Below are 13945 nucleotides of genomic sequence, written 5' to 3'. Positions count from 1 at the left end.
ATGTTGATACTGTCATATTTTAAGACATGACTTATTTTTAAAAGCTTTTTGATGGTTTGTGTTCTGTTTTTGAAGCAAAACCGCTCCAAGCGTGGTGTCTTCAAATTTTCTCTGGGCATTCTGAATTTCTTGGGAATCTCTGGGTCCCAAAATGAACACTTTGCGGGTGCTGATTTGCTGAATAAGAGTTTGTTACTTCCATGTGGAAGAGGCGTTTTAAAAAGCAGGAATATAAAGTGTTAAAAGAAATTTCTGCTGTTTTTGAACAAGTGTTATGTAATACTCAGTGTTTTTTGCAGTTCTTGGGTAAAAGCACTGCAGAATTGTATTACATGGTAAGATGGGTGAATGGATGGGTTTCTGAGGATAGGTCATGCCCCGTCCCATTCCCTGCTTGGGGTGTCCTGTGTTCCCCAGGAGCAGCAGAGGATGGACAGGGTTTAGCTGGATTAACATTGCTGTAGGGCTGTCAGTCACCGATGCCCATGGAGAAATGTTCTCCTAAAATGGCTTCTCCTTTTTGTGTCCTTCCTGCAAGAGATGTGAAAGTGCTGCTGCTGGGTACGGTGATAATGAGTGATATGTCTTCAACTACTGTCTTCAACTACTGAGTTTTCAATCATTTTTGTAAAAAGCATGACTAATAGAGATTTAGGGGTGTTAGCTGATTGTGATCTTATTTATGAACTATAAGCATTTATTTCTATTTATTTCTACTGTGATAGGGTTTTTTTGTTAGTTAACTGGACACTTTTTTTCCCACCATTATTGCTTGTGAATTTCAATTAATATTTTAGCTGACAGGGTAAAATTTTCATAGCTTTTCAAAACCAGGGTATATTGGAATTGGAAGGTCACATAATATCTTGAATTTAATTCTAAAAGGATAGCGTTCAGTTTATACTTGATTGGTATATGATATTATGTGGACGCAAAAATGAATGTGTTTATTCTTTCTCATCAGCAGTAGACAGTGACAGAGTCTGGTTTGGTTGTACTCTAAATTAACTTTGTGAAATCAAACCACTATGTGATGTAGATTAACTTTGTAAAAATGTTTAAAAGCACTAGAAAAGATGGTCGTGTTGTGCAGAGAGTCTGAAAATCCCATTTCCCTTCCAGATGGAAGGGAATACTTTGCTCAATCAGATACCGCGATTCTTGATAAATGTATGTATTAAAAAGATGTAATTATTTAATGGAAAATTATGAAGACCATCAAATTCTTCCATGAGATTCTGCAGAAGGCTAAAGCGAGTCTAGTGGGATTTCTTTCTCCCAGACATTTTTGTGTATTTTTTTTTAGGGTTGTAATGTGCTTGGAAGGCTGTGCCAGCTGTTGATTGTCATCTTTCTCATGTCTGTGATAAAAAGCCACTCAAGAAGGCTGAAATATGAGAACATCATTAGCTTTCCTACTGGCAGAAGTGCTTAAAGAAGCCACAATAGAAAGAAAATAGATTGCATACTGAAATTAAAAAAAAAAAAGAAAAAAAAAAAGGGGGGGGTGGGAAAAAGGGCAGCTCCAGCAAGGTTTTGTTTAGATCCTGGAAAAAGCAAAACCATGCCAAGAGGGTTGTACAGGCACAAAGGGGAATAGTGAAATTGTGGCTGATGTGCAAAGGGGGTGTGTGGGAAACCTCTGATGTGCATCACACAAATCCTGCTTGTATTTTGTTGTCAAAATTCAGCTGGTTGAGTTGTTTTTGGGCACCAGGTGCTACGTAGGAGTTTGTGTTTACTGTGACTGATGTGGGTCTGGTGTGGCTGACTTCAGGGGGAGAATGGATTTCTGGTTTTAAACTGATCTTAGGCGGCATTTGGAGCTTTTTTTCTTTTTTAATTAAACATCTGCCTGGGTTACTGAAGATGAAAGATGGGATTTGTTTAAAGGTGGAAGATTAATTAAGAAAAATAATCAAATTGCCCCTGATGTGCCTCACGTAGTTAGGAAAAGAAGAGCCACCATATCAGAATAAAAACACAACCTAGGCAGTCAGTGGTGCTTTCTGTACAGATACAGCTTAAACCTCCCTGTCTTATTCAGGATTGCAAACAGTGCTCAGTTACGGTTTTGAAAATACTGAAAATATTTTGTTTGTAATTAGATGAACACAGAGATATGTATAGAAAGCATGTATGCTGTATATTCAGCAAACTTCAGGTTTAAAGTGCATATATTAGGAAGAGAATAAATATCTCATTTTGCACTGCCTCCTAAGGTGGAGGGAGGGAGGCAGGGATGGAGCAGGGAGAAAACAGAGGCAGTGGAAACAGCAGCAATATGTACGCTTGCCTGCCTGTCTCACATTAATGGAACAGCTTGCAAGGTCTACAGGGAATTTGCATTGGCTCTGTCACTGGTATTATTTAGTTCCTTATTTATTGCTAGTGGCTTGATTGTGCTGTATTTTCCCAGCAATGAAAGCTTTTAAAGATCATGTCTGACTCCTTTTGGACAGTGCTGTCCAATTTCTCTCTGCCTGCTACCAGCATGTTGAGACGATCCAAAAGGTAATCTAAGGATTTTGTGAGTATTTCTTACGATGTTTTTCTAAGCTACTTGTTTTAATACTGTTTTGTCTTGCCTTTTTTCCTGTTATAACAGATTGAATAATATTCCTAGTACGTTAGATGTGATTTCCTAATTTCTGAATAATTTGTAATTGTATTCGTTGTAAAAATCATACTGTGCAGATCCACAGTTTGTTATTTTTAAAGATATTTATTTAAAGGCATTGTTCCTTCTCGTACTATGTCAATGTGTTAGGGGATTTGTTTCTACAAAATGATGGATGGATGCTTACTGGGAGGAAGCTGCTTTATTATTTGAAGTAGCAAAACAGTATTATGTTGAAATAGGCAGCACCATGAAAGACTTGCAAATATTTTGACTTACAGTCTTCACAGAGATATGCATAACCTTAAATTTTAAATAATGCTTAATACATTTAGATTTTTAAATTTTTATTAGAAATGTGGATATGTTAATGTAGCAGTTAATAGGATGAGTGTTTGTATTTACCCTGCTCACTGGATTTTGATAAAATCCCCTTGAAGTGTGCGAACTAATGAATGGTATCGGATCTGATGCAGTACACGGGTGTCCCTTCAAGACTGGGAAATATCAACATAATTATCGCTCATCAGGTGCTCTGTGGAGCTCAACATTTGTAGCCTGAAAACTTACTGGTGAGACTGGTAGGTAGCTAGTCCTAAAAGACTGAAGACTAAAGCAGTATATTCAGATTTATGAGTAAACAGTTGCAGCTGGTACCAGAATTTCTCAGCAGCTGGTTTGTTGATACAGTTAATAATCTATGTAAGACTCAGAATATAAGCTTTGGCTTAGGTTTAGGGTGAATTTTGTTCATCAGCTATCAGAAATCATGTTAATCTTTTTTAGAGGATTGTAGCTTCTACCAACAAATGTTTCAGGGGACTCTTCATTTTTTGTTATTATTCCACATTTGTGATTTAAATTTTATCAAAGTTGTGTTCTGTGTGCTGCCAGTGACTTTTAGAAATCTTAGTGGCAATGAAGAAAGATTTTGCAAATAAATAGGGATCTTAGTTGCCAGGAATTGCATTAACAATGTTGTTCTCTTCAAAATTGTTGTCTTTAGCCTGTTTTTTAAAGTAAAAGAGCTCCTTGAGATTCAGGTGGTGTGTTGATGTCTCTGCTCCAAGCAGTAACTTTCACACGCGTTGAGCAGTTGTAGCAATGGTTTGATAGAGTGACAGAAGTGATGAAGATAAAGCTTTGTATTTTCTATACAGATTTCTTGAGTTTGGCTGGGGAGAGGAAAGGGAGGCAAATTATTCTCCTGTGCCTCCATTTCCAAAGGCGAAGGTAGGTTGGACTTGGCTTTCAGGTGCTTTTGGCCACCAACCTGTGAGCATGGGAGCAGCGTGCTGTAATGAGACCTGGCTTGCTGTGAGAGCCAGGGGAGCTGGGCAGAGCCAGGAGCTGGTTTAGGGCAGGTGAGGGAGGACACTTTTGCATAAGAAAATAACCTGTGTTAGACTTGCAGAGTCTGGATCCTTTTATTTCTGCTGCTTGCACAACTTTTCCTAAAGCTCCTCTGTTCCATGTGCCTAAAGGTAGTATTTTGTGAAAATTCAGCAATAATAATCTTCCAGACAGAGTGGACACCCACAGTGTCTCTCATAACAAAAATAAACCACCCTTGTTTTTCAATATCTTGTTAGTGTGCCATTTTGAATTTAAAATTGCGCATCAAGGTCAGAAACAATTTGAGAGATACTAACAAGGTTTCACGTGTGATATTTTGTCAGAAAACTCCTACTCAAAATTTACAATTCCATTTATTTGTTAGTAGTCGAAGTACAAAAAGAAAGAAATTGATCTGTAAATCCGCTGAGCATCTTAATGGAGGAGAGATGACTTTTTATTGATTTAATCACATAAACGAGTATTAGGTATTTCAAAAAGATCAAACAGCACTATGAGCATTCAGAGCAGAGAGCTGCTGCACGAAGTCATGTGATGGAAATCCTATTTTGCACAGGATGGAAACCGCAGCCTTCAGCCAGCCTCAGAAATGAAATATTTGAGCATGTGTGACAGTTTGCTGGGAATATCACCTTCTGCCGAGCCGGGCTGGCAGCCTGCCAGCTCTTTGCCTGCCGTCTTGGGGGAGACGGGTGGGTAGGTTGGGCTGGTCTGAGGAGTATTGTGATAAATCACTGTAATAATGTGATTCTTGCCAGGGTATCCATCCTGAAATCCCATGTCCATGTGTGCAGTGACTTTGCTCCTGACAGTATCTGGGCTGTGAGAGTGGTCATTGCACATGGAGTGCGTTGCAGTGCCACGACCAGGGTGGTTTTGTGTGCTGATGTTCTCAGGACTGTGGCATCTGGGCCCTAGGAATGGAGTATTCTATCACTAAATAAATAAATAAATATTTCCCAGTTTTACTTGGCTCCCTTTCAAAGCATAATGTTCACCTCTTAGTGCACTTCCTTTAAAAATTACGATTTTGATATAAATTTCTCCTGTAACTTTGCAATCTTGGTCATATTTAGCAGTAGAGGATTTTTTGCTGTGACAAATATTTGATACAGTTTTCTTCTGCTCTCTTTGTAAAACTTCTGCATAGTCCTGTTGCATCAGTGATAACCTTGTGTGCTCTTAATTCAGGCCTTCTCCACCTTGGATTTCTCTCAATTTAAATTTGGTTTCACGTTGCATGAAAGGGTTACTTGTGGTATTCTGACTACTGAGCTATGGCACATTTCTCTATAATGGCTTCTGATATGTACTAAAAATCCTAGAGGGCTTGACTCCCATATGGCTTCTCCTACATTAGGAGGCAAATGGGAAGGACTTCTCTTTCTCCTCGGTGCATTTTGTGGAAATGAGCTCTCTCGTGCAGCTGGTGGGATTCTCGCCGCAGCTAATGGCTCTGGAAAAGTGAACCATCTGCTGCTCCGGTCAAAGTGGCTGGATTGTTTCTTCTCCAGTGTATTCCCAGAAGGATAGAGAAAGTCAAGAGCAAACTGTAAATACATAAGTTTCTCAAGGGAGGGGTGACATAAACATAAATCACATTTACCTGTCAAACTGGTTCTGTATAAATATTTATGAGTTTTAACTATAGGAGAAATATGAGAGCTCTTGGGTTCAAAGGGCATATGAGGCTGGTATTCTGATATCAGCTCTACTGAGGCATTGCCTATTGAAATTGGATTATGGAAAGATAAAGCATAATTCTCATTTATTTAAATTAAATGTCTCTGGATTTGAGTCCTTTTGTTTCTTTATGAGTGTATCTTGAATATACTCTTGCGATTTGATATTAACAGCACTATAGAATTGTGCAAGTGAGTGCTTGTTGGTTTTGTAAAACTGATTTAAAATGCTGATTTCTAATGTTTCCTCATTTTTTCATTTTAATCCTCTCTGAGTGAAACAGGCTGTGACTGTGGGTTTTAATGATTTCACTTTTGTTTAGTGACTTTCTCTTTGCAAAGTTAAGATGGGAGGTTTGTGTGTTGAAGCGACTTAAAAGATAGTTCTGGAGGATGAAAAAGGTGAATTTCTGTGAGGAAGGACATCTTGGATTTGTATCCACTACTGCCATTGATACTTAATTCTCTTTCCTCTCCTTCTTTCAGCGAAAGGCCTTTAGTGATACAGTAATTTGTTAAAATCACAAGAATTAACTGCTTATAAAGCGTAAAGCAATCTTTAAGTAGCAAAACACCTCTAAGATCAGTGATTCTATGGAAATTATTGTATTTCATTACAAACAGTTCCTTGGTAACTAAGAAAAATGCTGTTCATTATTGAAATAGTCACAAACAGTGAGAGAAACCACCTTTCACTGGAATGTAAATGAGTGAATGGAAATAATCAGGTGGCCAAGAACACATAAGTGGTGCTTTCTGATGCACTGGTGTTTTTCTGGTAACTTTTCAGCTGCCATAAGAAGACCATGTTAGACAGTGAGTCCATACATATCCCCCCCAAATGTATTCAGTGTCTTTTTAATATTCATCTAGATTGATATTAAAAGCTGTGTGTGTCAGGAGGATGCCACCTCCTTCATATATACATTGTCACTTTGAAAAAAAACCCAATTAGTTTGATGCTGGCAGAATACTTACTTTTTTTCTGGTAACATAAAGCTAGCATTAAAAATGTGAGTCTATACTATAATTAACTTTAAAGTGACAGCTGTCATGCCACACATTTCCTTGCTTAAATGAATAACATAAGAAATGTTTCCCTTATGTTTGGAAGGATGGGAAAGACCTGGAAATCTGATGCTTTTGATAATACTTAGCTCAGGTTTTTTGCCTAGCTCAGCATATTAAATAACCTCCTGACACTCATAATTGGAGAGGAAATTTAATTCAAATTACTTCTGCTAGGTATTTCAATATGGCCTTAGGACAAAAGCACTGCTTGGGGGAGAAAAAGATTTCCACCTTATCTTCTGAAAATCTCTTTATAACAATAGTTTGTTGGATTGCACGGAAATGTAATGGGTATTTTGCTCACTAATGGATATGTTTTGGGGAGTTTCCAATACACTCTCCATTACAGAATATTTAAATACAATGAAAGAAGCTGGTCCAATGAATGCAAGGAAAGTCCTCCTAAAACCCTCAAATATTTGTAATGATTCAGGCAATCCACCCGGACTGTTTGTAATTTCTAGTTTATGTGGGATTCTGTATGAAACATATTTTATGTTCATTTTGAATACTGTTGGCAGTTTCCCTGCTTGACTAAAACCCAAGGAAAGGATCTTAGAGGGTTAACACTGAAGTTTTGGGCCTTGAAAGCTTTTTGTTCGGGTTGAAACTCTCTTGTATGAACATTTGGCTATTGCCCAGGACAAACCAGTTTTTCAAGTCAAAACCTTTGTGGAGAGGAAACGAAGCAACGCACAAATTGCAGACAATTTAATGAATTATTTGGATCCTTCATATGAACGAGACTGCTGAGCATAAAATAATTCTGTACTGGTGTTTTAAGCGAGCCAAATGAAATATTAGGGTAAGAGAATGGTTTGAGGAGAGGTATGAGGAAAAGGGAGATTCTGAACATTACAGAGGATGCTCAGATCAGGTCAGTTCTCCTGTGGAAAGTAAGACAGAGAGTACACGCTGGCATGTGATTGGCCTGGAAGTGTGCAGTTCTTGTGTTTAATTGAAGCCGACACATTTGGGTGTTGGAATCCTTGCAGAATCTGTGCATCTGCTTATTTTGACTGTTTTTTAGGTATGTGACGAGCGCATTTTAAATCCAAGCGCCCACCAGCCTCAAGCTCTGGGATGGACTTGGAGATGTATCTGGATCTGTAGAACCTCTGCCCGTGTCATGATGTTACCCTTGGCAGGCCCCTGTGCTTTGGAGAGGTGTGAGGTTGTGGTCAGGAGCAAACTAAGAGACCTTCTCTGGTGCACTTGGGATTCCTGTTATTTTACTGGAAGCTGAATGTTGATCTTACGAGGAACTGTACACCTTGGAGCAAAATGTTTGTTACAAAAAGGAGACCTTGCTTAAGGAATTGAGGGGTACATTGTATGGCGTGTCATCTTCTATCACCAGACACCTACCTGCAGAGAAATTAATTTTCAGTTGGGTGCTCAACACTTCGTATTTGCGACCATTTTGCTTATTATACTCAGCAAGTAAACATCTTTCCTAACCATTAAGGAAAACACCTTTGATGTTATTTGATTCTACATTTGTAGCTAATTATCAGATAATCCCTGAACTGTTTTTCTCCACTCATAGCCAAATTATCTTATTTTTTTCTATTATTTTGGGGACTGCAGATTAATACCTAAGTATTCTTTAGAGTAGATTTGCTGCTAAAATGAAGCATATTCTGTAGTGAAGTACCATAGGTTATTCCAGACCTCTTAAAAATTTAGTTTTAAGGACTGTTCTGGTGTATTTTTTTGTTTGTTTGTTTATTTCATGTCAGCTGAAGGTAGAACTGTCCAGAGAACTGTGATTCGGAAGGGGGACGCTTATAAGTTCTGTGCAGGGGAGTCTTGTGCCAGATACAAAATCCAAACCACCTGATACCAATCTCTTTTGTCTATCATTTTAGGCAATGCTGTGCAGTAAGTTGGATGTGTTTTGAGATTGGTAGCTTAAGCAATCACTATCTTTCCACAAAAATGCCTCAACTGTCGTGTTTTATATGAGGACAAAGCTTAGTCATGTACTGAAAATCTAAGCAAATGTTATGCTTATATATCAGTATGATGCCTCCCCATATTCATTACTCTCTGCTGTGTTTACGTAGGACTAAGCACACAATTTAACTCCTCAGAATTAATAGAAGGTGTAAACGTCGCTTGACATGTTCTGTTTGATGTTGAAGGAGTTACTTCTGGTATCATGCGACACTGGCAGTGAGCATGTGCCAGAGGAGAGACTCACAGTGACGTGAGATAAAAAAATCTTCTGCAGGCACCCATGAGAACAGTCTTTCCCTGAATCTTTGTTCTCTGAGGAAGCAAGCTTGAATTCTGCGATGGCATTTGGAATTACTTATTTCCAGTATATTGTGTGTTTTCCTGTCCTGTAATTTTTTTTCCAGTCTTGATTGCATGGTAAATTAGGATGTTACAATTAACAGACCTAATTTAAATTAAGCATGATTGCTGTGGAATTTGAATACCTGACTTTCTGTAAGTGCTTGCATTTGTCTTCCTCTGCGTCCTCATTTGTGTAGGTTCTGCAATTTTCATGGGTCTCATTTGTTTTCCTGCCGGCCATGCTGGTTTCAGACTCTGTGCAGAACAGAACTAGGGCAGCAAGAATGCTGGGATTTCACAATACATGGCTCCCAGAAATGAATTCTACAACAATCTTTTACTTAATAGGCTAATGTTATTTAACAGCCCTCTCTTTCCCCACTTTGTCTCAGAGAAAATTTGGGCTGTTTTCCTGTGCTTGTGAATTTCTGCTAAAGTTTTGTAAGAGACCATTTGTAAAAATAATGCTCACATTTTCTTAGTTCTTTCAGTTATGAATAAGTACACGAAACATTCAAAAAGCTTTTAGCAGTTTCTTTGCTTGCATTCTGATCCAATTTTAGATGAGGTACATTTATTAAATATCTGCTTTTTTAACAGCTGTGTAAATTATGGCTCTGATTTTACTAGGTTTTAGTTTTTTCTTACCTTTTTTATGATTTCCTTTTGTTATCGCTGCTACCATCCATTTATTTTTGATACATTCATATATTTGTACATACTGCTCTCTACCATCTTACTGTAGCTGGAATTGATTTTGATTTTACTTTTCAGCCTTCTTAAGTAGAATAGCTCTTAAAACAAGTACCCTTTCCTGGCAGTGGTGAACTGCTTCACCCTTCGGATGTACTGCTGGTACAAGCTTTAGCTGTCAGCTTGTGACTTCTAATGTTTGTGTTTTTCTTCTGCTCAGTTTTGTGAATGGTTGTTCCATCCTCAGTCTGCTAAAATTTCAAACCGTGTGTGTATGTATCTATTTGTAGTACACATATGTATGGTTATTAAATGGGAACAGCCATCCTTGTATGAAAAATTGATGGCTGTTGGGTAATGAACGTTTGGCTCAGCAAATAGGCTTTACACAAAAGAATGAGATTTAACATGTAATCAGGCTTGATTGTTCCAGAAACTTCCCCTTGCTGCAGATCTGAGGGTTGCTCTGTGTGCCAGGGCAGGATCTGTACCCAGGGCCTCCCCCTCTTCTCCTGCCCTTGGTGGTTTTGTTGCTCCATTAACATGAAGTGTCTTCTACAGGTGTATTTTCTTATATTTTAGTAGTCAGCTTATTTGATCTGATATAGGCTGCAGTTTAGCTATCTGATGTGTTTTTGTAAATAATTTTTTCATGTCTTTTTAAGTGTGTTGTTTTTATCCGGGACAGTGGTTTATCGACAGACCTGTCTCTGTAAGTAAGGACCCCATAAACTGAATCCTTTATTTCAACACTGCAGTGTATCTCTCTACATGAATTTACACCAGTTTTAGTGGCTACACTGAGCGTTTTCAACGTCCACAGAACTTCAGCTCCTGTCTGCCCCCTCCTTGACATTTAGAGCCAGCTCTTATCTCAGTAGCCTCTTTTTCCTCTCTGCCATTCAGGAAGTGCATTGATTAGAAAGGTCCCAAGCAGCATTTCTTCTTCCAAAGCTGAAGGGAACAACCTGAGCAATCTGTATTCTCCCTCTGTATCTGTTTTGAATTAAAGCACCACGTTGGCAAGCACATCTCACCTTTGTCTTGCTCTGGCAGGGAACTGCCCTGTTCAGCCTTGGTTGAGTCCAGGCAGGCAGAGCCTGGCGCTTTCTTGTCTAAGCTTAGTCTTGGACAACTGTCAAGAGTTTTGTAGGCTGCCTACTGAGATTACAGGTTTGTTAAGCCCGGATATTTTCCTAGTATGTCCACTGGACTATTATCAGTCTACCATAGTATGCACTCATGCTTTGCTGTTATTTTTTTAGAGATGTTTTTGAGGATTTTTCTCCCGTCTTTGTGTGTGTGCAAACATGAGCAACAAACTGTTTTCAGTGCTTCTGTTTAAAGGCCTTTAGAGGCTGAATGTGTGTGTGTACATGTATATACGTACTTCAATACTTTCACAGAAAAGTGATTTTCCCCTCTTGAGGAAATGAGCCTTTCTTCGTTGGACTGTCTTTTAGAAGCATCCTGTTCTGTTTTTCAAATTTTATTAAGCTGATGCTGATATTTTTCTTTGGTTTTATTTTGTAAGGAGCTGCTAAGAGTTGGGAAACATTATTGCTTTAGAAAGGAGAGGGTCTTGGTGATGAAAATAGAAAGCACATTCTCACCTTCTAAGTTTAGAAGCAAAAGTATAAATTTAAATGATCATTGCAAGGTGGGCAGATTGTGACTTTGATTTTCTGGATCTATGTCATTGTCTACTACACTTTGCAACTGGGAATGACTTTGAGAATTGTTTAGCTATTCAATGAATATTTTTTAATATTTTCAAATTCTGCAAAATTAAGAAAGGCAAAATGGACTCCCAATAAGATAAAAAAGCATGATTCTCATAGCAGGCAATGGTTAGGGCAATGGCTGGGTCAGAAAGGTGGGAGGGTTGAGAGTGTTGATGCAGCAGTGGTGCAAAGCATGATAATGTATATGTTGCAGTTTACCTTGGTTTTTGGGGTATTTTTTTAAAAGGCCAGATATTTTGGTCCCTTTAGTTTCTGAGTTAAATCCAAAATATCTACAAAGCCTTTCTGTGAAAAGATACATAGAGCTGAAAAACTGAGGAATGGTGATTTTACAAAAAACTACCTAAAGTGGTGTGGAATTGGTTGCAGATGAGGAGCAGGGGAGTGGGTTTATTGTCTAACAACGTGCTTTCTTTGTTGTCTGCTCTTCTGGCATGTTTGTTCAGATGCACTGCCATGTTCTGTTCAGGATTTTCTGTGCTCTGATATGCTGGAAACTGCTTGCAAGTTAAATATGCTGGGTGATGCTTAAGAAAGTTGATGGTGCAGAGCTGAGGATGGCGATAAGTGAGGCTCATGTGCAAAACAGCAGAGGCACCAGGGGTGGAAGCACGGCCTAGCACTTGTATGAAAGCCACAGCAGAGATGTAGTTCCAGCTGGTAGGAAAGCACATCGTAAGTGTAACATTCTGCCAAGCAAGCACAAACCCTGACACCCTTCAGTCAGATTGATATTGTTGGTCTCCATAGCTGGAAAGATGAATCTTACCAACAGAGCGAAACCTTTCCAGTGGAGCTCAGGAGAGCACCTTAAGAACATGTATTTTTAAAATGTTCAAATAATTAGATTGCCAAGATCCTAGTCTTGTTCAGAATGTTGCTACCCTGATTATTACTCCACTGTTCAGCCGTGTGAAAATCTGTGTTCTGTGCAGTAGAGGCAACTCCCCGGACAGTCTGGAGATTGATTCTAGAATAGTGTATTGTTAGAATAGATTTAAAATTAGATCAGTAATTAATCCTCATGCTGAGGTTTGGAACCGCAGGTAGCTGATAATGAGCTAATTTGTAACAGTTTTTGATTCTTAAACTAAGAAAATGCTCTGAAAAAAAAAACGAAGAGAACAAAATGTTCACGTTTTGTGCTACAAAGCAACCAAATGAGTTTTCATATCATTTTGTGTAACATTTATGTTAAACCTGGACAACTTTCTTTCCATTTTCAGCTCATTTGCTTTGTTTCCTGGATGCATCTTTGGGAAGAGTGTCTAGAATAGGTTTGCTATATTGCATACCTGTATGTAATTGTACGCTCCACGGTTAGAGGATTTGAAACAATATAAAATCACTTTGTCATTTCATTCTGAAATTTATTTGCTTGGATTTTTTGGAGGAAAAGAAATGTGATAAACTATCTTTCATAAGAATTGCCAAGTAGAGACTTATTTAAAAAGCAGCTATGTTACGTGAAGCATTTAATAATAGATTTGGAGGAAATGGGAAATGAAAGTACGCAGTTATGCTTAGCTTTCATTCAATCAGCCGTTCACACTTTGTGATGTAACTCCATGGCAGTATAATGCATAGCACAATTGAAGTAGGAGATGGGAGTGCTTGAGAAGGTTTGTTTTATGTTTTTGCCCATTAAATAATACCTGTATTTATTCTGGGGTCTCTCTTCCATGATCAGAGATTTTTTCTTACTTTTGTTCTTTTATGCTAAAACAAAGATAAGCTTGGAGTGCATTCAGAGTAAAGTGAATTCGTGTAGTTGAGAATGGCTGTACCAGTCATTGTAATTCGTTGTGACATCTCATTTTGTTTGGCTTTGCAGAGTTGTTCTTATGTTGTTAATAATGCAAAAGGTCTGGACTATACAGCGTGGTGTAAGCAGGTGTGCACCAGCCTCAAGCATTAGGCACATTAGACATAAATTTGGTGTTCACTGGCAATTTCAGCCTTTTCTTTTGTAATTTTTTAGCTTGTGGTGATGCTGCATCTTCAATTCGAGCTCTAAACGAAGTAGGAGGGCTTGTCTAACATATCGCTTGGTTTAGATGAAAGGAAAATGGTCTTTCATGCAATAAGTTAATTCCTAAGTACAAAGATGTTAATTTTCCTTAAAACAAAAGAACCATCTGCACCCATTTTACTCCTTGCTTTGTAAGTCTTGCGTTGCTTGACTCTGTGTTCACCTCAGTTAATGTGTTTGGTAGCACGCTGAAAGGTGTAGTGGCATTATGGAAAATGATGTCCTTTGTGTGTTTTACCCTCGTGCCCTCTCTGAATATCTGTACAGAAGTGCAACCCACACTTCACAAGTCGACTACATCTTTTTCCTCTGTGCTCTTCTTTTTTTGTCCAGTTTATTCTGTCTCGTGGGCTTCAAAACAATGGGCAGTGCAAATCTGAGTAGAGCCTGGCTTGCTGAACAGCTTGTATTTGTCTCTGTGTTTGTAGTAATTAAATTGTAG

General features: G+C 38.5%; 1 protein-coding gene across 8 annotated transcripts in view; it reads left to right on the top strand.

The window, feature by feature from the left end:
* The window catches only part of MAST2 (microtubule associated serine/threonine kinase 2), a 187842-nt gene that overhangs the window by 102232 nt on the left and 71665 nt on the right, over nucleotides 1–13945 (top strand). The window contains exon 1 of one of the 8 annotated variants that reach the window (XM_040072326.1): nucleotides 2380–2514. The exons of the other annotated variants lie outside the window; for them this stretch is intronic. Coding sequence (XP_039928260.1) covers nucleotides 2441–2514 — 74 coding nt within the window. The 5' untranslated portion in view covers nucleotides 2380–2440. Of the gene's footprint in view, nucleotides 1–2379; nucleotides 2515–13945 lie in introns of those variants that run through there. 8 annotated transcript variants of the gene reach the window in all.

This window comes from Hirundo rustica, chromosome 9, assembly GCF_015227805.2.
Source record: "Hirundo rustica isolate bHirRus1 chromosome 9, bHirRus1.pri.v3, whole genome shotgun sequence".
Classification (NCBI taxonomy): Eukaryota; Metazoa; Chordata; class Aves; order Passeriformes; family Hirundinidae; genus Hirundo; species Hirundo rustica.
Note: the sequence above shows the minus strand (reverse complement) of the source record. Positions and strands in the feature narration are given on the sequence as shown.